Source organism: Pristiophorus japonicus, chromosome 2 (assembly GCF_044704955.1).
Source record: "Pristiophorus japonicus isolate sPriJap1 chromosome 2, sPriJap1.hap1, whole genome shotgun sequence".
NCBI lineage: Eukaryota > Metazoa > Chordata > Chondrichthyes > Pristiophoridae > Pristiophorus > Pristiophorus japonicus.
This window is the reverse complement of record NC_091978.1, coordinates 212,207,436-212,229,288: the sequence shown is the minus strand read 5'-3', so window position 1 is coordinate 212,229,288 and position 21,853 is coordinate 212,207,436. Positions and strand designations below refer to the sequence as shown.

Genomic DNA, 21,853 nt, shown 5'->3' with positions numbered 1-21,853 from the left:
TGGCACTGAGTCGTTATCACATCTTCGCGGCAGAGATAGAATACAAATGAACTGACAAAGGCCTAGGAACAGGTTGCCCACTTGTCTCCTCTGCCAAAGATGACACAAATTGCATAGAGTCCCAGAAATAGAAAAGCAAGAAATAGAACCTTACAATTACTTTTCCATATTTATTTTCACTGGCTGATGATTCTAACTAAAGAGCATAAATTTAATATTAAGAATGGAATGAGTCTTTGACTTAGTGGTAGCATTCCCATCTCTGAATCAGAAGGTGAAAGGTTCGAGCCCCACTCTGGACAATTCCAGCGAGTGGCAGCTAGACTATGGATTCTAAATACTGAGTTGACGTCCAGCAGGGTACTCTCATCCAAATGGAGTGACCACTGTTGCAGTGGCAATATTCTCGCTTCTGAGTCAGAAGGGTTACTTTTAGACCCCACTCAAGACCACCTTGAGCAGAAACCGAGCCCCAATTCCGAATACTGGGTTGATGTCAAGCAGGGGTACTTGAGTCCGATTCGTGTGCTTCCCCCCTCATAAAGGGTGGGTGGGGCTCTTTTGCCTTGGTAGCAGCCAACCAAGGAAATGGTTCTCAGAAGTCAAAAATTGCAAGGAAGGCGACAGGAAACCACTTCAGCTGTCCCTCCCTAGTAAGTGGCTCAAGAATTTCATGTATGAAACTTGAGTTAGGACGTGCCCGAGGGAAGAACACAACACAGGGACCTTATAAAATCATAGCATGGTTTCGGCACAGGAGGAGGTCATTCGGCCCGTCGAACCTGTGCTGGTTTTCTGCAAGAGCAATTCAGCTAGTCCCACTCCCACACCCCTTTGCCCATAGCCCTGCAAATTTTTTTCCTTCAAATACTTATCCAATTCTCTTTCGAAAGCCACGATTGAATATATCAAATTCACATATAAAGTATTTAGATGTGCATTTCAGTTGGGAGGCAGATTAGAAGCAGGGCTGGGCGGTGGGGGTCGGGGGCGATTTAGAAGCGGTTGGCAAACCCGGGAAAACACGTGACCCAATTTTGGCCTCCGAGTGAGGGTGGCTATTTTGAGATAGGAGCTGAGGTACGTTGTCAGGGCAAAGTAGAGGCAGCATTACTTTGCATCTAACCCATTCTATACCTGACCTGGGAGTGTTAAACATTGGTGCAGAAATTGTGGCCGAATTTAACGGCAGGATCTGATTTGCAATTCAAACCTCTTTCCCACTGGCAGCCAGTCAGAGGAAAAGTTTAGAAGAAATCTGTTTACACAAAGGGTTGTTATGACATGGAATGCCCTAAATAGAATCCATAGTTGCTTTTAAAAAGAAAGTGGATATATATTTGAAAAATAAATTAAAAAAGGATGGGGATAGAACAGGAGAATTGGACTAAGTGGATAGCATTTTCAAAGAGCTGGCAGAAGTATGAATAAATGGCCTCCTTCTCTGCAGCATGATTCAGTGATTCAATGTTTGAATTTCAAAAGTGGCACTCGTGTCAAATTTTGCTCTCTAAATGAGTGACATACATCAATTTACCGGTTAGCTGTAGAAACAGTACTGTACTATAATTCAGGTGCCCACAATCTAAAAGTTAAAAGTAGTATGTATTTTTTTTAAAGTTTTTTTAAAAACCCCAAGTTGCTGGTATAGGAAATGGAAAATGTGACCCAATTTTGACCTCCGAGTGAGAATAGCTATTTTGAGATTGGAGCTGAGGTATGTTGTCAGGACAAAGTAGAGGCAGCATTACTTTGCATCTAACCCAATCTATACCTGACCTGGGAGTGTTAAACATTAGTGCAGAAATTGCGGTCGGAGGCTTCCCGCGGACGGATGCCTCCTACCTGAAAAAAATCTGCAAACTTACCTGGTGGTCCGGGTGGTTCGGAGACTTGTGCTCCTGTGTCCCAGGGACCTTTATGAATGGGAATACCCCCAAAAACACACAAACACTTAAAATAAATTTTTTAAAAACATCACACATTTAAAATTAATCAAAATGGAATGTAATTAATTATGTAAAACAAAAATTAAAATTTTTGAAAAATAAATTTACATATTTTAAATGGTTTAAAAATAAACTTACCTTATTTCACAGGTTTTTAAATGTTTAAATTATTGAAAAAATGCTTTTATCAGTCATAAGAATTTCACGGGCATTTGCTGTGCAGAAATTGAGCAAATAGCCCAACTCTGCCAGCAAATGGCCATTTCTGTTGGATTTGTATGATCTGTCAAGAGGATTCTTGACAGATTACAAGTTCCAGATTTAGGCGCATGCGCAGTGCATGCCTAAACCCGGAACTTGCAGGGCCCCTATGGGCACTTGCACACCTCGTACGCACCCGTAGGGGCTGCGAATTCAGCCCCATTGACAATGGGTACCTGAAATGAAAGGGATCCCCCTGCACTAACATCACTCACCTTGCTGATCAAAATAATTCACAGTATAGCAGAAAAAGGACAGCCAAATACGAAGAAGCCACTGTTTGTCTCCCTGCCCACCTATCTGCCTGACGCTCATTACTGAACATTTTTTCATGAAGCCCTGTAAAGTAGTAGTTTTCAAGCTAATGGGGACAACTGTTAATTTAAGTTTAGCAATTACAATGAATATTAGCAGTTGTACTGAACTCAGTCAACACTTTGATTTACAGGGAATCCTGTGGTGTCGGCAGTGTTGCAGAATTGGAAACTATTCTGAAGGAGAAAAAAATCAAGTACTCTTGCAAGGATAATTACAGGTGTGTACCACATCAGATTCATACTTAAATATTGAAAAGTTTACAAAGTTAGTGAAATTCTATCAAGAGTTTATGTAAAATGTCAGTATTTTAAGATAATGTTATATCTTCCTCCTAATTTCGAATTATACTATCCTACAATATCCTCCTCCCTGCATCCTCACTATTGACATCAAGGTACTCTTTCTTTTGGATGGGGTGCAGTGCAGAGGGTTAAACTATGAGGACAGGTTGCATAAACTTGGCTTGAATTTCCTTGAGCTTGAGGGGTCATCTAATCGAGCTATTTAGGTTAATCAAGGGAGTTGATTGGGTAGATATAAAGAAACTATTTCCTCTGGTCGGGGTAACAAAAAAAAAAAGGCAGCAAATCTTAAAATTCAGGCTCGGTCATTTAGGAGCAAAATCAGGATGCACTTTTGTATAATTATGAATATATGGAACTGAATATCTGTTTGTGGTTGCAAATAAGTTGTGACTGAAGTTGCAAACATACAAGATAGCAATTTTTGAGAACTGCAGCCTGGACAAATAGCAACTATTATCATTTAACACAGTGCTACATATATTGAGTCTGAAATTCCTCTTGGGCTCTGGGTGGAACTGGGGGGATTGCACAATAGGAGCCTGGAAAATGGGACAAAACTCGATTCCACCACATTTTCTCTTCAGCCATTTTTCCAGTTGAAGGGGCATGGACGAAACAGCCGCCCATGCCAGCCCCCCACCACCCCACATCACACAACCCCACCCCACACCACACTGCCACACGACACCACCACCCCACCACCCCACCACCCCACACCACACCGTGGTGACTGGGTAATTTCTCAGGCTAGAAATTTTCCACTATTGAAAGCGGTTAAGAGTAAAAGAGTTTTGTGGCCGCATTAATGACAGGTGTAATTGGAAACTAGGAAATGGCAGACTTGGGGAAACAGCTACTTTGTATCAGTCTTCACAGTAGAGGATGAGGATGAAATGCCAGAGATACACAGCAAACTACAAATAAATTAGGATAGGAACTAACTAGATTCAATATGTTAAAATTAATGGAGAAATTAATAAGGTTAAAGATAGACAGATTTCCAGGACCTGATGATTTCAACCCCAGGGTATTAAAAGAAGTAGGTGAGGAAATTGTTGATGCATTAGTCCTGATTTTCCAAAACTCTTGACTCAGGAATTGTCTCCATGGATTGGAAAACTGCCAATGTTACTCCATTACTTAAGAAGGATAGGAGAGATAAATTAGGAAATTATAGGCCTATTAGTTCAATGTTAATTGTGGGAAAGTTACTCAAACCTGTTGGGGAAAGAGTGATTGAGCAGTTGGACAAATATGAGCTGATCATAGTGATTTGGATTTGTAATGGATAAGTCACATCTAATGAACCTAGTTGAATTTTTTTAGGAGGTAAGTAACTTGGTAGTTAAGGGAGTGTCTATGGATGTTGTTTATAGACTGTAACTATTTGTAACACCAAAGTTCTGATCAGTCCCCTTGGAGGACAAGACACACCCAGCAGTTTGCCTGGAATGTATAATTAGAACCTGGCTGCCTAAGTAATCAAGTATATAAGAACGTAAGAAATAGGAGCTGGAGTAGCTCATTTTGGCTGTTCGCACCTGAAATTCAATCAGATCATGGCTGATCTTGTACCACAACTCCATCTTCCCACACTATCCCGAAGTACTTTGTAATATGTAATTCGAGTCATTCATTCATTCTGACAGCCCGGCTCATGACAGAGCTCACCGAGAACAGACAGGGCCCCTCTTTGAGGGTTGGGACCTTCTCCCACCCCCAAATAAGTTCCTTTTCCTCTTTCTCTTCCCCCCCCCCCCCCCCCCCCCCACCACCAAATAAGTTCTTAACCTACCCCCCCCCCCCCCAGTCCCTGACCTTTACCCCCCCCCCCCCACCCGCACGAGTCCTCGATCTTTCCTCGCCCCACTGGGTTCCTGACCTCCTCCCCGCAACAAGTTCCTGACCACCTCCCCCTCCCCCGTGTTCCTGACCATCTCCCCCTCCCACCCCCAACAAGTTCCTGACACCCCAAACAAGACTTTGTTAACTAAAGGTATTGAGGGATATGGGCCAAAGATGGATATATGGCGTTAGGTCCCAGATCAGCCGTGATCTCGTTGAATGGTGGAACAGGCTCGAGGGGCTCAATGGTCGTCTGCTGTTCATATGGTCCTGATCTTCTCCCCACCCACCCCCGCCATAGATGGGGCATTGTGGGTCTTGGATTGTTAACGAGTTTATTGGGTGTGAAGTGAATAGTGTCACTCGTGACTTACGGATTTCGTCCGGTCCAATGATGTCACTTGCCGTACACTCACCGAGCTTTCCGAGAAATCAACCAGGTCTGAGAACATGATCCAGGTCTTATACAGAAGGGATAGAATGTGATCCTTCTTCCAAACTGGATCACAATCTTGCTCTCATCCCGCCCTCCCTTTAGACCTGGATCACGTTCTTCTCCATGTTCTTCCCCCTCCCCAAACTCCTGACCTCCTCATCCCACCCTTTGATCCCCTCTCCTCTATTCCCCCTTCGATCTCCTCTATTCCCCCTTCCCACCCCCGACAATCAACCGATCCCCTAAACTTCTCTGCTCAGAGTTGAAGAAAGCGTGGCGATGCAGGCCGCCACTGTAGCACCATTGTGCGGGTCTGGTAAACGGCACGCATGTGCTAAAGGCCCCAAAGGTGTTCGTGGAAATAATCACAGCGTTATTTATACAGACTTTCAGTAGGCATTCAACAAGGTTCCACTAAAGAGACTGTTAACAAAAATGAGAGGGCATGAAATTGGAGGCAACCTAATTGGCTGGGATGGGGAATTGGCTAGCAGGTAGGAGACAAAGTAAGTATAATGGGTGTGTACTTAAATTGGCAGAATATGACTACTAGTGTCCCTCAGGGATCTGTACTGGGGCCGCAGCTTTTCACTATGTTTAAAGTGACTTGGATGGAGGAACAGAGAGCTGTGTCTGTAAGTTTGCTGATGACACTAAGTTAGGTGGCACAGTAAATAATGTAGATGGGAGCAGAAGGTTGAAAAGGGGCATTGATGGAGTAAGTGATTGGGAAAACACTAGCAGATGGAGTTCAATGTAGGAAAGTAGGACCAAAGGAAAATAGATCAATGTATTTCTAAATAGCAAGAAGCTGAGAACTGAATGGCAGAGAGATGTAGGTGTCCAAGTACAGAAATCACAAAGTTGTGGACAGGAACAAAAAAATACTAAAAATCTAATTGAGGTTAAGTTAAATAAACGATGTGAAGGGTAGATACAGAGATTACTTTTTCTGTTGGGAGAGTCCAGAACAAATGGCCATAACCTCAAAATTAGAGCTAGGCCATTCAGGAATGACATCAGCAAACAGTTCTTCACACCAAGGGTAGTGGAACTCTGAAGCTCTCTTTCCCCAAAAAGCTGTTGAGGCTCAGTCAATTCAAAATGTTAAAACTGAGGGAGGTAGATTTTTGTTAGGTAAGGATATTAAGGGTTAGGGAACTAATATGGGTAGATGCAGTTAAGATAGCCATGATCTAATTGAATAGTGGGCAGGCTCGAGGGGCTGAATTACCTACTCCTATTCCTGTTAAATCCAAGGAAGAGGCAGATAAATTGGCCAGAAAAAGCAGCAAACCTGAGGACTGGGAGAAGCAGAGGCGGACTAAGGGTTTAATTAGGAGGGGGAAAATGGAGTACAAGAGTAAGCTTGCAAGGAACATTAAAACTGACTGCAAAAGCATCTATAGATATGTGAAGATAAAAAGATTAGTGAAGACTAATGTAGGTCCCTTGGAGTCAGAATCAGGTGAATTCATAATGAGGAACAAGGAAATGGCAGACTAATTGAACATATACTTTGGTTCTGTCTTCACTAGGGAAGACACAAATAACCTCCCAAAAATAATAGGGAATTGAGGGTCCAGCGAGAAGGAGGAACTGAAGGAAATCCTTATTGGTCAAGAAATTTTGGTGGGGAAATTGATGGGATTGAAGGCCGATAAATCCTCAGGGCCTGATAGTCTGCATGCCAGAGTACTTAAGGAAGTGGCCCTAGAAATAGTAGATACATTGGTGATCATTTTCCAAGTTTATCGGCTCTGGATCAGTTCCTATGGACTGGAGGGTAGCTAATGTAACACCACTTTTTAAAAAAAGGAGGGAGAGAAAATGGGGAATTATAGACCAGTTGGCCTGACATCAGTAGTGGGGAAAATGTTGGAATCAGTTATTAAAGATGCAATAGCAGCGCATTTGGAAAGCAGTGACAGGATCGGTCCAAGTCAGCATGGATTTATAAAAGGGAAATCATACTTGACAAATCTTCTAGAATTTTTTGAGGATGTAACTAGTAGCGTGGACAAGGGAGAACCAGTGAATGTGGTGTATTTGGACTTTCAAAAAGCTTTTGACAAAGTCCCACACAAGAGATTAGTGTGCAAAATTAAAGCACATGGTATTGGGGGTAATGTATTGACATGGATCGACAGGAAGCAGAGTAGGGATAAACGGTTCCTTTTCAGAATGGCAGGCAGTGACTAGTGGGGTACCGCAGGGTTCTGTGCTGGGACCCCAGCTATTTACAATATACATTCATGATTTAGACAAAGGAATTGAAAGTAATATCTCCAAGTTTGCAGATGACACTAAGCTGGGTGGCAGTGTGAGCTGTGAGGAGGATGCTAAGAGGCTGCAGGGTGACTTGGACAGGTTAGGGAGTGGGCAAATGCATGGCAGATGCAGTATAATATAGATAAATGAGGTTATCCACTTTGGTGGCAAAAACAGGAAGGTGAATGGTGACAGATTAGGAAAAGGGGAGGTGCAATGAGACCTGGGTGTCATGGTACATCAGTCATTGAAAGTTGGCATGCAGGTACAGCAGGCGGTGAAGAAGGCAAATGGCATGTTGGCCTTCATAGCTAGGGGATTTGAGTATAGAAGCAGGGAGGTCTTACTGCAGTTGTACAGGGCCTTGGTGAGGCCACACCTTGAATATTGTGTGCAGTTTTGGTCTCCTAATCTGAGGAAGGACATTCTTGCTATTGAGGGAGTGCAGCGAAGGTTCACCAGACTGATTCCTGGGATGGCTGGACTGACGTATGAAAGACTGGATCGACTAGGCTTATATTCACTGGAATTTAGAAGAATGAGAGGGGATCTCATAGAAACACACACAATTCTGACGGGATTGGACAGGTTAGATGCAGGAAGAATGTTCCCGATGTTGGGGAAGTGCAGAACCAGGGGTCACAGTCTAAGGATAAGGGGTAAGCCTTTTAGGACTGATAAACTTCTTCAATCAGAATTGTGAACCTGTGGAATTCTCTTATCATTGAAAGTTGTTGATGCTAGTTCGTTCGATATATTCAAAAGGGAGTTAGATGTGGCCCTCATGGCTAAAGGGATCAAGAGGTATGGAGAGAAAGCAAGAAAGGGGTACTGAGGGAAATGATCAGCCATGATCATATTGAATGGTGGTGCAGGCTCGAAGGGCCGAATGGCCTACTACTGCACCTATTTTCTATGTTTCTTTAAGGCTTCAGCAAAATCAACGGCTGGTTAAGTACCAAGAAAGATCCCCAAATTTTGCCTGACAGAGGTAATCGATTACCTGCACTAAAGCACCCGATAACTCCGAGACTGAGGATTGAAAATAAAATGAAGCTCTGTTGGGCTCTTTCCAGGCCCTCGCTCTGCATTTGGAGTGGAACAATGCAAATATTCCCAATCCTAAATTTGGGATTGTAGGAGCAGGAAGAGGCCATTCAGCCCCTCGAGCCTGATCCGCCAAGGGCAGAGTCTGTCTGCAGCTGCTGGTGGCCAGGTGGCCCGATCTACCGCATGTCTGGCAGCAGACAAGGCCCTGGAATTTTAGACCATTCTCCTTTTCTATTTCTGTTTCCTGGTGAATTTGGCAGGAGTTGAATTCTGCAGTGGACCAGGTCTCCAGCCACATGTTTGTGATTTCACTTTTGGAGGAAGGGTGGGGAAGATAACAATGTTTTTCCGTTCAGACTTTCAATTTGTTGCTGCAATAGGTGTCCTGCCCTTGTCTTGCTTCGACATTAACTGTGACATATTTTGTGACTGACAAAGGCAAACTATCCCTCCTCATCCTCCTTGACTCGTCTGCAGCCTTTGACACAGTTGACCACTCTATCCTACTCCAACGCCTCTCCACCGTTGTCCAACTGGGTGGGACTACACTTGCCTGGTCCCATTCTTATCGATTTAATCGTAGCCAGAGAATCACCTGCAATGGCTTCCCTTCCTGCCCCTGCATCGTTACTTCCAGTGTCCCCCCAAGGATCTATCTGTGGCCCTGTGCTATTTCTCATCTACATGCTACCCCTTGGCGACATCATCCACATGTATGTTGACGACATCCAGCTCTACCTCACTACCACGTCTCTTGATCCCTCCATGGTGTCTCAATTTTCAGACTGCTTGTCCGATAGCCAGTTCTGATGAGCAGAAATGTTCTCCAATTAAACATTCTGAAGACCGAAGTCATTGTTTTTGATCCCCGCCACAAACTCCGTTCCCTAGCCACTGACTCCATCCCTCTCCTTAACATCTGTCTGAGGCTGAACCAGACTGTTTGCAACATTGGTGTAATATTTGACCATGAATTGAGCTTCTGACCACATCCACGGCATAACTAAGGCTGCCTATTTCCACCTCTAACATCGCTCGTCTCCGCCCTTGCCTCAGCTCATCTGCTGCTGAAACCCTCATACATGCCTTTGTTACCTCTCGACTTGACTATTCCAACGCACTCCTGGCTGGTGTCCCACATTCTACCCTATGTAAACTTGAGGTCATCCAAAACTCAGGTGCCTGTGTCCTAACTCACACCAAGTCCCATTCACCCATCACTCCTATGCTCACTGACCGACATTGCCTCCCAGTAAAGTAACGCCTCAAATTGAATATTCTCATCCTTGTTTTCAAATCCCTCCATGGCCTTGCTCCTCCCTGTCTCTGAAATCTCTTTCAGCCCCACAACCCTGAGAAGTCTGTGCTCTAATTCTGCCCTCCTGAGCTTCCTTGATTATAATCGCTCAACCATTGATGGTCATGCCTTCAGTTACCTAGGCCCTAAGCTCTGGAATTTCCTACCTAAACCTCTCCGCATCTCTATCTCTCTTTCTTCTTTTTAGACACTCCTTAAAACCTACCTCTTTGACCAAGATTTTGGTCACCTGCCCTAATTTCTCCTTATGTGACTTGGAGTCAAATTATTTGTCTTATAACACACCTGTGAAGTGCTTTGGGATGTTTTACTACATTAAAGGTGCTATATAAATACAAGTTGTTGTTTTTTTTTACTAATAATTAAGTGGCAGAATACATCGGTGGAATATTTAAAGTGTGCTCATTGCTAGCGGTCAAAATACCTGCAGTGAAAAAACATTCCCATTTACTGCTGTTGGGATTGTTTCTGCTCAGGAAAATATGGATCTGGGTACCTAGATCTTAAGTTTTGTTTAGTAATTCTAATTTTTAAAAATTCTGCAATTTTCTTGACAGGCCTGTTCGAATGCTCCAGTGTGTTGGCAAATCAGACCATCAATCCTGCAAGTTAGGCACTGAGCCAAAAGTCTGACATACCCATCCACGAAAGCTCGAATTGTGGAATTTCTAAAGCCGCTTGCATCTACATAAATGTACAATCATTAGGAGTGCAGAAAAGTATAAAGAAAGCCTTATAATGCAATGTAGTGTGATTGTCTGCTTGGGGCTGAATATAATTTGGTTTGTAATTTTGAAGCGAGATATGTATATTAAAAATAAATGAGGATCATTATAATTTGACAAAGGGAAATAACCTGAGGAACTGTGCCATTATTTAACATCATTATTATATTAGGTGCTAGTAATTTGGTTGCGAAAGCTGATTGCACGGATCCACATTGGGTACCAACCCTCCATAATGTAAGGCATTAAGGCCTAAAGCCTACCACATGCCTGATTGGGGGTTTTCCCCATAATGCAACTTGAGTGCCTACACACCTATGTGGAATACATCTTTCAGGTCCTATGGTGGAGGAAAATATACTGCTACTGGGTGGCCCCCTCATTAGTAGAGAGCCATCCTCCTTTCCAAATACTGTAGTTTTCAGCTTTTAATGGGAAAATTGAACAAGTTCCCAGCAGCTCCAGAACCTTGTCACAGTGCTGCCACTGCCTGAAGAATCCCCCAGCATTAGATTCACCAGGAATGCCATGGATGAATTGTGCCAGTGTCTGCACCCAGAGCAGCAGCCAGGCCAAGAGCCTGAACTGTATTGCCACTGCAGGTCAAATTGAGTTCAGTTTTCAACTTTTATCCCACTGGATTCTTCCAGGCAGCAATTGGGAGTCTGTGTAATATCAGCCAGCGTGTTGACCAGTCCTCCATTCAGCTCCTGGATAAAATTTATACAGGGCTTCTCATAATCTTCTGTCGTATCTTTGGTGACGAATCAGCAGAAATCCCAGAGAAATGGTGTCAACAGCTATTTATGCCTTTTCTCTTATTTCCATTGATCTTCTGCTACAGTTACATTGGGAGACCAAGAGAATCTCTGGAAATTTTAACCTCTCCATCGTTAAGAAAGCTGACAAATTCAATCATTTTTATACCATACCATAACTGGTGAGAAAGAAAAGGCTATTCAGTTCTACAATGTTGTTGAATTCCCCAGAATCCAGGAGGCAATAGATGGGCCACATTTTGCATTACTGTGAACTCATTGAATTCCCTTAACAGAAAAGGGTTCCACATCTTTAATGTTTAAATAGTTTGTGACCAACAGCAACAAATTGGCCTTATGAATGTCAGATTTTCTGAAGTTGGCATATTATTTTTAGGAGGCAACCCAACCTCCTAGCTCTGATCTGGAAAGATAGTCAAGTGTCCAGCTACATTCTGGGTGACAAGGTATATCCCTTGCTTCCATGGCTCATGTATGCACAGAATGCCATCTCCAGCCGCTGAATATCAATACAGTGAGATACATACAGCCACCAAGTGGTAATTGAGAGGATTATTGGAGTTTTAAAGGGAGGTCTCTGGTGCCCAGCTAGATCAGGAAAGGCACTGCATCTCTCACATGTTTGCATTCTTCTCCATTGAAAAAGGACTCCTGTAAGGGGTGGTTTTCAGGGGGTCAGCTTTCCCTTCTGAACTTGAGCAGTTCCGAATTGCTCCCACACCCTTGGTTCTAGACACTGGAATTATGAAGGGACTGTGACAGACTTGGACAGACAATCGGTTTCAAGATAGGAAGCAGGTATGGCTTGTGTCTAAAAGTAAAAGAAGTAAAAGGCACAACTTTTGCAGGCGGTGACTGAGGGGTTTCTCCTTGCTCTACCAGGTGTTCCTGGGCTAAACCCGGGTTTATCAGGCACACCATGCCTTTTAGCCTGGGATAGAGCAAGGCTCAAGCTTTGGATCTGCTGCTGGCAGGGGCTGTGGTCTCCTGCCTCAAATTCCCTGGTACTGGCTACCTTATAGGCTACCTGAATGTCTCTCCCCTCTCCCTGTACTCTAACTTGCTTGGCGAGGCAGGAATTCTCTTCCCGCAACGCCAGTTCGCTATTCTTGGCTTCAATAACCTGACACTGTAAAAGGTCCAGTTGTTTTTTGTGCCTTTAGTGAGCTCTCTACTTTCCTTTAACTGCCCCACCTCTGTTCACAGCCTTTCCCCGACTGCCCTTGCACTGGACCTTTCTTCTGCCTACCTCAATACTCCCATTAATTTCTCATTCTCCTCAGCTAGATGCCGGATCTGTCGCTGAAGGAAAATTAGCCAAATGGCCTTCTCTATCAACATTTTTGGTCCTTGCTCTCGGTCCATTGAGCTGCAGCATCTTCTGGACGCTCAGCATACAATAGATCGAGTACCCACTCCTTAGCCACATTTACCCTCTTAAACACATACGAGGAAATCCCCCCTTCCATTTTGCTGCTTTTCCTGAAATCGGTCTCTCATCACGTCCCTTGTACCAGTGTCCCATCTGGGTCGCCATTATGTAAGGGGTGGTTTGCAGAGGGTCAGCTTTCCCTTCTGACCTTACGAGCAGTTCCAAATCACTCCCACACCCTTGGTTCAAGACACTGGAATTATGAAGGGACTGTGACAGACTTGGACAGACAATCGGTTTCATGGTAGGAAGCGGGTATGGCTTGTGTCTAAAAAGAAGTAAAAGGCACACCTTTAAGAACACAGAGAATGTTAATACCAATACACACTGAGGGGTACAACACATTGAATAAAATGTCAAATTACAGCCTGTGGGGAAAAGAATACAGCTTAAACTCTAAATGGGGTAAAGAGGAGAATGCAGATACATTTACACAAGTTATCCCAGCCTCCCCTGCTCCCAATTCCCCTAACTAACTAAGTTATAGGTCTGGGGTTTCAGGGGCCATGCTCACCAATCCCCTTTTGACAGTTTCAACTCCGGGGTTTGCCTTAGTTGTCCACATTCTGTAGTCTGTACCCCTTGGTAGCATAGGACCAGCTTGTAAAGTGGAAAATCTTTTGTCGGGTTCGTTCCGGGTGACTGATCACGATGGTCCGAAACGTTCCGATAGTCATTTTGAAAGCCTGTTTGCTGTCGTGGTGCTGTCCTTCTGGGTTTTAGAGATTCCTTTCACCGATGTTTCGCGGTCCCACTTTTCGAGGCTGGTGTAGAACTTATGCAACGAGACTGCTAACTTAATAGTGTCTCTAGAAGCACACCTAACTGCCAGAACAGGCCTTCAATTATACTAAAACAGGCTTCCTTATCTTTGTGCCAAATCAGTTCTTGGGCTTTGTTTAAACTAATCTGTCCATTGATTTTCAAATGTCTCCTTTGTCAGTGTTTTTGGTGGGCTAGTCAGCAGTAACTCGATTGGGGTGTGATAATGTGCTATCACTGATTTTTGCATTGTTTTAGGATTGTCCAGTTTTCTGACCATCTAGTTGGGCCCATGATTTCCATTGTGCTTGATTGGGTAATTTGATTATCTGTTAGGGGATGAATTGGTGTTGCATAGCTTCCCCCCAGACAGTCTGGGATCCTTAATACATGAATTTGCTTCAGAGGTTAGCCCCACCTCCTGTATTCGGTAGCTCTTTTTCGCAGCCAAAATGTTGTAGAATCTTAAAATTGATATGCTCTTTCCCATAGATGTTTAGGGGATCTCCAGCTTCTGTAATTTAGGTCCATTTTGAACTCCCTTTCCTATGAGTCCAAATACTGGTGTGGGGTCTCCATGAATGCATCCCCTTTTATCCCCTGCAGGCTTCATCTGCCCCTTTAAACTCATATATTTTAAAAGTCCAGAAAGGGATTCTTCACCTCTGCAGGGGAAAGGTACCAGGAATCTTTGCAAAATATTGGTAAATTCTACACTCCCCCCTGTGATACCATGGTATCTCCTTCCAGGTGAGCAAAGTTCCTGACTCCCAAGAGATAACCTTCCCCGTAAATTAACTAAGCTAATACCCAAAATGCATTACACTTATGCAACATCACCATAGATACACACTTCCCTTTACAGGTACAAACTTTTTACATTTACACCCTCCCAGCTTGGATAGGGTTCCGTCACCACGATTGCATTTCAGCACAGTTACATTTCATTTCAATTATATCATATTCACCAGCATGTAGGCAATGTACAGCCACATTACAGAAGGAAAAACATAGATTAAAATTGAACAACATCAATTGGTCTCCTGAGGTTTGTCAATCATCTGGTAATGTCTGAATCCTGCCCTTGAGAACTGCTCTTAGGCTGGCTGACATACAAGACAAACTCAAAACAATCACCTTAACATTACTGCAATATTAACCTTAATTCTAAACTAAACTTAAAATGTAAAACGGTGCAGTCAGCTGCTTTAAACTAAAAATTAGAGCTATGTAAAACCGCCACCCGTCTCCGGGTGGCCAGGTTAATCCCTGTCAGGCCCATGCCTTGTGCGGCCTGATAGCCGCCTGGATGCTCGGGTTTCCCTGCAGCCGGTGAGCTGGAGATCCTTGTCTCTGGGACAGTTCGTTGCTACTGCTCCTGAGTCCCTCACCGCTGGGGGTCCCTACTCTGAGCGGCCTCTGTACTTTTGGCCTTCCCTGTCGGGCTGTCCTTCTCCTAGGGTAGAATCGCTGAGGCTCAGTACTGCGGGTGACCACAGTATCTTTGGTCGTGGTGTACGGAGGGTCCTTATCAGGGCTTCGGTTACTGGGGGTGCATCCGAATCCCAAACGATGGGTGGGATAGCCCCTCCAGTACTGCAATTCACCGCCCCTATAGGCACGGTTTCTGACCCTGACACATTTCCTGTGGGCCCTGCACCGTCTGGGGCGGCCAACCGAGAGTCCCTGTCCTGAGGACGGTTCACCCATCCCGACTGCCCTGTGTGCTTGGCTGACCCTGGGTTGTACAGCTTGCACTGGTTGATGTGGAACCACTTAGTATGGTGGGGCAGCTTTATGGCATAGACCATCAGGCTTGCCTTGTCGACAATGCTGTATGGCCCCATATATAATGCTTCAAAAACCCCTACCCGAGCATAGTTCCTTACCATGACCTGGTCCCCTATCTCCCATTCGTCGTGTTTGCTGGGTTCTAGAAGCAATCAGTTACTCTGATGCTCTCTGCCCATGTTACTAGCAGCCTGCCAGTGAATCTGTTTGAGGTGTTCAAACAGGTTCCTGACAAACCGGTCCCGGTTCACCTCGCTGAGCTGACCACCTGTGAGCACTGGGGCTAGGACATGGGTGGGGTCCGCATGATCCGGCCAGTCATGAGCTCATATGGGGAATACCCCGTGCTTTTTAACTGGCTGGCTCGGATCCCCATTAGGACCAACAGTAAGACCTCCACCCACTTTTGGGGTGAATCTCCCGTTTCTTTCCGCAGCCGTTCTTTAATGGTGCGGTTTAAATGCTCCACAATAGCAGATGACTGCGGGTTGTGGGCAACGTGCCATTTCCCCTCAATGCCGAGCACCTTAAGGGTTGCCTGCATTAACTGCCCGGTGAAATGGCTCCCCTGGTCCGACTCCACATACTGTGGGAGTCCCCACCGGGAGAACACTTCCCTGACTAGAATCTTAGCTGTCCCTAGTGCGGTGGCTGTTCGGCAGGGGAAGGCTTCAACCCATTTTGAGAACACGTCCACCAGGACTAGGCAGTATTTGTAGCTTCCCTGGGCGGTGGGTAGGGGCCCAATGTAGTCAATTTGGATTGACTGCCATGGTCCCTCTACCCTCCTGATGTGTCCTCGGGACACCTTCCTTTTCTGGGGTCAGGGTTGTTCGCAGCACACACCAGGCAGTTCGCACAGAACTCACAGACGTCCTCCGAGTCCCGGCCACCATCCTGCCTGTTCTACCTGTTGCCAGGTGGTCTCAGGCCCGGGGTGTCCCGCTCCTGGACCCTCATGGGCCAGTTTTAGGAATTCCCTCTGGTGCTGCTGTGGCATGACCCATTGTCCCTCTTTAAACAGCATGCCTTCCTTAACGGTAATGGCTGCTACGGACCTTCTACTCTCTCTCCTCTAGCTGGCGCATTCAGGACAGCTTTCAGGACCGGGTCCTGTGCCTGAACTGTTTTTTAAGTCCGGGGCCAAAGTTATCCCTGTACTCTCTGCTGCCCTGTTCTTATTCTTGACCGCTGCTATGCAGCCGGTGCCATGGGGGTCCCAGAACTTTCCCGTGCCGGCACATTCTTTGGCCAGTTTGTCAGCCTGTTGGTTTCCTCTGCACGGGGTTCAGTTTTTGAATGTCGACCTTTCCCTCCTCCCCCACCGCTGTCATGATTTTCTCCAGCAGGGGCTTGATTGCCAGGGGTCTCCCGTCAGCGGATGTGTATCTGCGACGGGATCAGATAGCCAGGTACTCCGTACATGAATTGCCGGTGAACATACTGTCCGAGCAAATCATGTACGGGGTAGGGAATTCCTCGGGGTGGGTCACCACGTACATTACGGCGGACAGTTCAGCATGCTGGGCGCTCATGGTGCTGGGGAGCTTGATTGCCAGGGTAATACCTGCCCTTGGGTCATAGACTCAGCACCCGGTGAGTCGCTCGCCAGCAGATACTGTGCTGGACCTGTCCATGTAGATGTCCTGGCCCGAAGGCCAATGTTCACCTCCCATACCCCTTCTAATGGAGCACCTGTGGGCTTTCCCTGGGTAGATTAGGTTGGCTGCGAGCCTTGGCTCGCGGGGGCCTTCTACTCTGAGGTCCATCTGGGAGAGGAGCAGGATCCAGCGAGCAATGCGGGCACTACTCACTGTCCCGTCCTTAATCCTCCCATCTAGGAGCATCTGAGTAGGTATGTGGTGGGTTAGGAGTGTTAGCGGAGACCCTCCCGTGAAGATCAAGGATCTGTTCACTGCCCAATGTGTGGCTAGGAGGTGTCTCTCTCAGTTGGAGTAACCCTTCTCCACATCTGTGAGGATCCTGGAGGAGTAAACCACCGGTCTCAGCTGGCTGTGCCGCTCTTGAAGCAGCACTGAGCTCAAACTGTCCCTGCTGGCTGCCACATCCAGGAAAAACTCCTTTCCTACATCTATCGCTCCTAAGGCTGGCGCAGTCTGCAAGTCCTTCTTGAGCTGATTAAATGCTGCCTCGCAACCTTCATCCCAGTCCCACTCTACACCCTTGTGTTGGAGCCTGAGCAGATGGGCTGCGATGGCTGCATAATCCTCAATAAAATCTCTGCAGTACCCGTTGAGTCCTAGAAAGGATCTTACCCCTGTCACTGTGTTAGGGGCTGGTAACTCCTGTACTGTCTCCCTTCTAGCCTTGTCTATGGCCTTTCCCCCAGCGCGCACAGTCAGCCCCAGGAATTTGACTTCCTTCTGTGCCTTCTTGGGGTTTACTTTAAACCCTTCTTCTTTTAGCAGCTCGGCCAGTAGTGGGCCATGTTCCTCCCCCTGATTGGTAAACAGGAGCAGGTCATCCACATACTGCACCAACTGCTGGGGTCTGCTAAAGCCCTTTAAACAGTTCACCATGCATTGGTGAAAAATGCTGGGGCTGTTGTGGAAACCCTGGGGAAGACAGTTCCACGTGTATTGTTGGCCCTTGAAGGTAAAGGCGAACTTGTACTGGTTCTCCCATTTTAAAGGAATGGACCAGAACCCATTTGAAATGTCCAGCACCGTGAAAGTGTTCGCGGATGCTGGAATACTCCCTATGAGGTCCGCTACGGCTGTTACCGTGGGTGCACAGGCAGGGATATTCTTATTTAGTACTCAATAATACACAGTGGCCCTCCATGAGTTGTCCGGTTTCTTAACCGGCCACAGTGGAGAGTTCATATGGGTAACGATCGGTCTTAACAACACCCCTTGCTCTACCAGCGATCCCAGCGCCGTTGTCAGGTCTGCCTCTGCCTCCCTGGGGAAGTTATCTTGCTTTTGTGGTCGGGTCATGGGGTCCCCTTCTATACTAACTTCCACCCCCGTTACCCTACCACAGTCATGTTTGTGGGTGGCGAATGCTGCAAGGTGTGTCCATATATATACCTGGTACTCCACTGGGGTGTTACTGACCAGTAATTCCAAGTCATAACCCTCCTTTTGGCTTCACGGTACACAACATTCCCTTGGCCCCTTTTTCTGGGAGCACCACCACCTCACTTTCCCTATCTATCCCTATGGTTCCCCATAGACAGTGGTTCCTGAGATCCACTAGGATCTGGTGGCTAATGATAAAATCAGCCCCCAGGATTCCTTTTCCCTACTGCTCCCATTTCATCAGGACACACTTCTATTTGGTTTTGAGTGTCCCTAACTGAATGGTGAGCGGGATGGAAAACGAACCAGTTTGCTCATTGCCTGTGAACCCCACGAGGCTGTACAGGACCCCGTTCGATAGAGGTGAGGTAGCTGGGTTATCTGCATTACAAGGGTGCTGGAAGCACCAGTATCGAGCAGGTAGGTCCCTTTCACTTTCTCCACCTCCATCGTAATGCACTATCTCTTCCAGGCATCGTACTCTAGAACACAGGTACACAGGCTGCGCTGGCTCTAGTCATGCATCTGGGTGGGTTGGAGCAGAGGATTTTACCATACCGGCTACTGCACCGATTGCGATAGCTACTGCTCCCTGTCCGTTTGAGTGTCTGTAGGACAGCTACGAGTGTCTCATGAGTCGGGTATTCCTGCCCCGGCCTTACGGGCTGGGGCTGGAGTGGCCTTTCCCTTAGTCTCTTTCCACGGGTTCCTACAATCCTTTCTCCAGTGCCCACTTTTCCCACACCCAAAACCACCCCTTTGTGGGGAGGGTTCCCACCTTCCTGATGCCACTCTCTCTTGCCTTGGCTGGGTTTAATCTCATGGACCGTCCCTTTAGAGGAGGGCTCCTCTGTCCCTCCACCGTTCCGGTAAGCCAGGGTCAACTGTCTGACCACTGTCTCCTCAGTGGTTCTGGGATCTCTTGGATCGAACCAGATCTCGGCTTTTGCCTTCACTCCAGGTAAGTTGTTTGCCATCAGGCTGCGGAGCCAGTGAGCCAGCTCGTTAGGGTTCAGGTGGGCCCGGTCAAGAACCCCACTACAGGCCCTTTCGTAGACCGGCCACAACCTGTCAGCGCAAGCCTGTGGAGTCTCCCCATAGAGCTGCACTGTCTTCTCCACTCAGGAGAAAGGACTCTCGTCGTTCATACCCATGGCCTCTAGAACCTCCTCCTTAACCGTAGCGTATGTGTTTCGGCCATTTCTGCTGTCTGCAGAGAGGGAATGGCCCAGCTTGGTGTCTGACAAGAAGAGTAACAGCTTGGCCTGTTCCGAATCATTGCACCCATTAATATCCCTGTTGTTCCACTTCCAGGAAGTGTACTGAGGGATCCCCCTGTTGGGTGAGTTTACTTAGGTGGCTTATCATAGCCCTCAGTTTTTGGGTGTCGTGGGGGACTACGAAGTTGCTTTCTAGGGGTCCTGCTGCCCCATTGGCACCAGGCGGGCCAAACTTCTGCTGCCGGAACGGGTGCATTGGCCCTGGTTCCGGCCCTTCTTGTATTGGCTCGCCTGCTTCCCCCTGCTGCAAAGCCGAGTTAAAACTCGGGGCCGCCAGTGTTGGTATTTCGCAATCCTTGCCTGCCCCGCACTCTGGCTGACACCCCTGCTGCTCCGGGCCATTCCTGGGAGCTGCAGGCGGTGACTGAGGGGTTTCTCCTTGCTCTACCAGGTGTTCCTGGGCTAAACCCGGGTTTTCCAGGCACACCATGCCTTTAGCCCGGGATAGAGCAAGGCTCAAGCTTTGGATCTGCTGCTGGCAGGGGCTGTGGTCTCCTGCCTCAAATTCCCTGGTATTGGCTACCTTATAGGCTACCTGAATGTCTCTCCCCTCTCCCCGTACTCTAACTTGCTTGGCGAGGCAGGAATTCTCTTCCCGCAACGCCAGTTCGCTATTCTTGGCTTCAATAACCTGACACTGTAAAAGGTCCAGTTGTTTTTTGTGCCTTTATTTAGGGAGCTCTCTACTTTCCTTTAACTGCCCCACCTCTGTTCACAGCCTTTCCCCGACTGTGCCCTTGCACCGGACCTCTCTTCTGCCTACCTCAATACTCCCATTAATTTCTCATTCTCCACATCTCGATGCCGGATCTGTCGCTGAAGGAAAATTAGCCAAATGACCTTCTCTATCAACTTTTTGGTCCTTGCTCTCGGTCCATTGAGCTGCAGCATCTTCTGGACGCTCAGCATACAATAGATTGAGTACCCACTCCTTAGCCACATTTACCCTCTTAAACACATACGAGGAAATCCCCCCTTCCATTTTGCTTCTTTTCCTGAAACCAGTCTCTCTCATCACGTCCCTTGTACCAGTGTCCCATCTGGGTCGCCATTATGTAAGGGGTGGTTTGCAGAGGGTCAGCTTTCCCTTCTGACCTTACGAGCAGTTCCAAATCACTCCCACACCCTTGGTTCAAGACACTGGAATTATGAAGGGACTGTGACAGACTTGGACAGACAATCGGTTTCATGGTAGGAAGCGGGTATGGCTTTATTGTGTCTAAAAAGAAGTAAAAGGCACACCTTTAATAACACACAGAGAATGTTAATACCAATGCACACTGAGGGGTACAACACATTGAATAAAATGTCAAATTACAGCCTGTGGGGAAAAGAATGCAGCTTAAACTCTAAATGGGGTAAAGAGGAGAATGCAGATACATTTACACAAGTTATCCCAGCCTCCCCCGCTCCCAATTCCCCTAACTAACTAAGTTATAGGTCTGGGGTTTCAGGGGCCATGCTCACCAATCCCCTTTTGACAGTTTCAACTCCGGGGTTCGCCTTAGTTGTCCACGTTCTGTAGTCTGTACCCCTTGGTAGCATAGGACCAGCTTGTAAAGTGGAAAATCTTTTGTCGGGTTCGTTCCAGGTGACTGATCACGATGGTCCGAAACTTTACGATAGTCATTTTGAAAGCCTGTTTGCTGTCGTGGTGCTGTCCTTCTGGGTTTTAGAGATTCCTTTTGCTGATGTTTCGCGGTCCCACTTTTCGAGGCTGGTGTAGAACTTATGCAACGAGACTGCTAACTTAATAGTGTCTCTAGAAGCACACCTAACTTCCAGAACAGGCCTTCAATTATACTAAAACAGGCTTCCTTATCTTTGTGCCAAATCAGTTCTTGGGCTTTGTTTAAACTATTCTGTCCATTGATTTTCAAATGTCTCCTTTGTCAGTGTTTTTGGTGGGCTAGTCAGCAGTAATTCGATTGGGGTGTGATAATGTGCTATCACTGATTTTGGATTGTTTTAGGATTGTCCAGTTTCCTGACCATCTAGTTGGGCCCATGATTTCCATTGTGCTTGATTGGGTAATTTGATTATCTGTTAGGGGGTGAATTGGTGTTGCATAGTTCCCCCCAGACAGTCTGGGATCCTTAATACACGAATTTGCTTCAGAGGTTAGCCCCACCTCCTGTATTCGGTAACTCTTTTTCGCAGCCAAAATATTGTAAAATCTTAAAATTGATATGCTCCTTCTCATAGATGTTTAGGGGATTTCCGGCTTCTGTAATTTAAGCCCATTTTGAATTCCCTTTCCTATGAGTCCAAACACTGTGGGGGAGGT

The 21,853-nt window shown here is 46.4% G+C and overlaps 1 protein-coding gene across 1 annotated transcript in view; it reads left to right on the top strand.

The window, feature by feature from the left end:
- The window catches only part of LOC139233078 (ADP-ribosyl cyclase/cyclic ADP-ribose hydrolase 2-like), a 44,889-nt gene extending 34,314 nt beyond the window's left edge, over positions 1-10,575 (top strand). Inside the window, exons 8-9 of the mRNA XM_070863600.1 lie at positions 2,659-2,745; positions 10,311-10,575. Of these exons, the coding sequence (XP_070719701.1) occupies positions 2,659-2,745; positions 10,311-10,386 (163 nt within the window). The 3' untranslated portion in view covers positions 10,387-10,575. The remainder of the gene's footprint in view (positions 1-2,658; positions 2,746-10,310) is intronic.
- Positions 10,576-21,853: the final 11,278 nt, after the last annotated feature.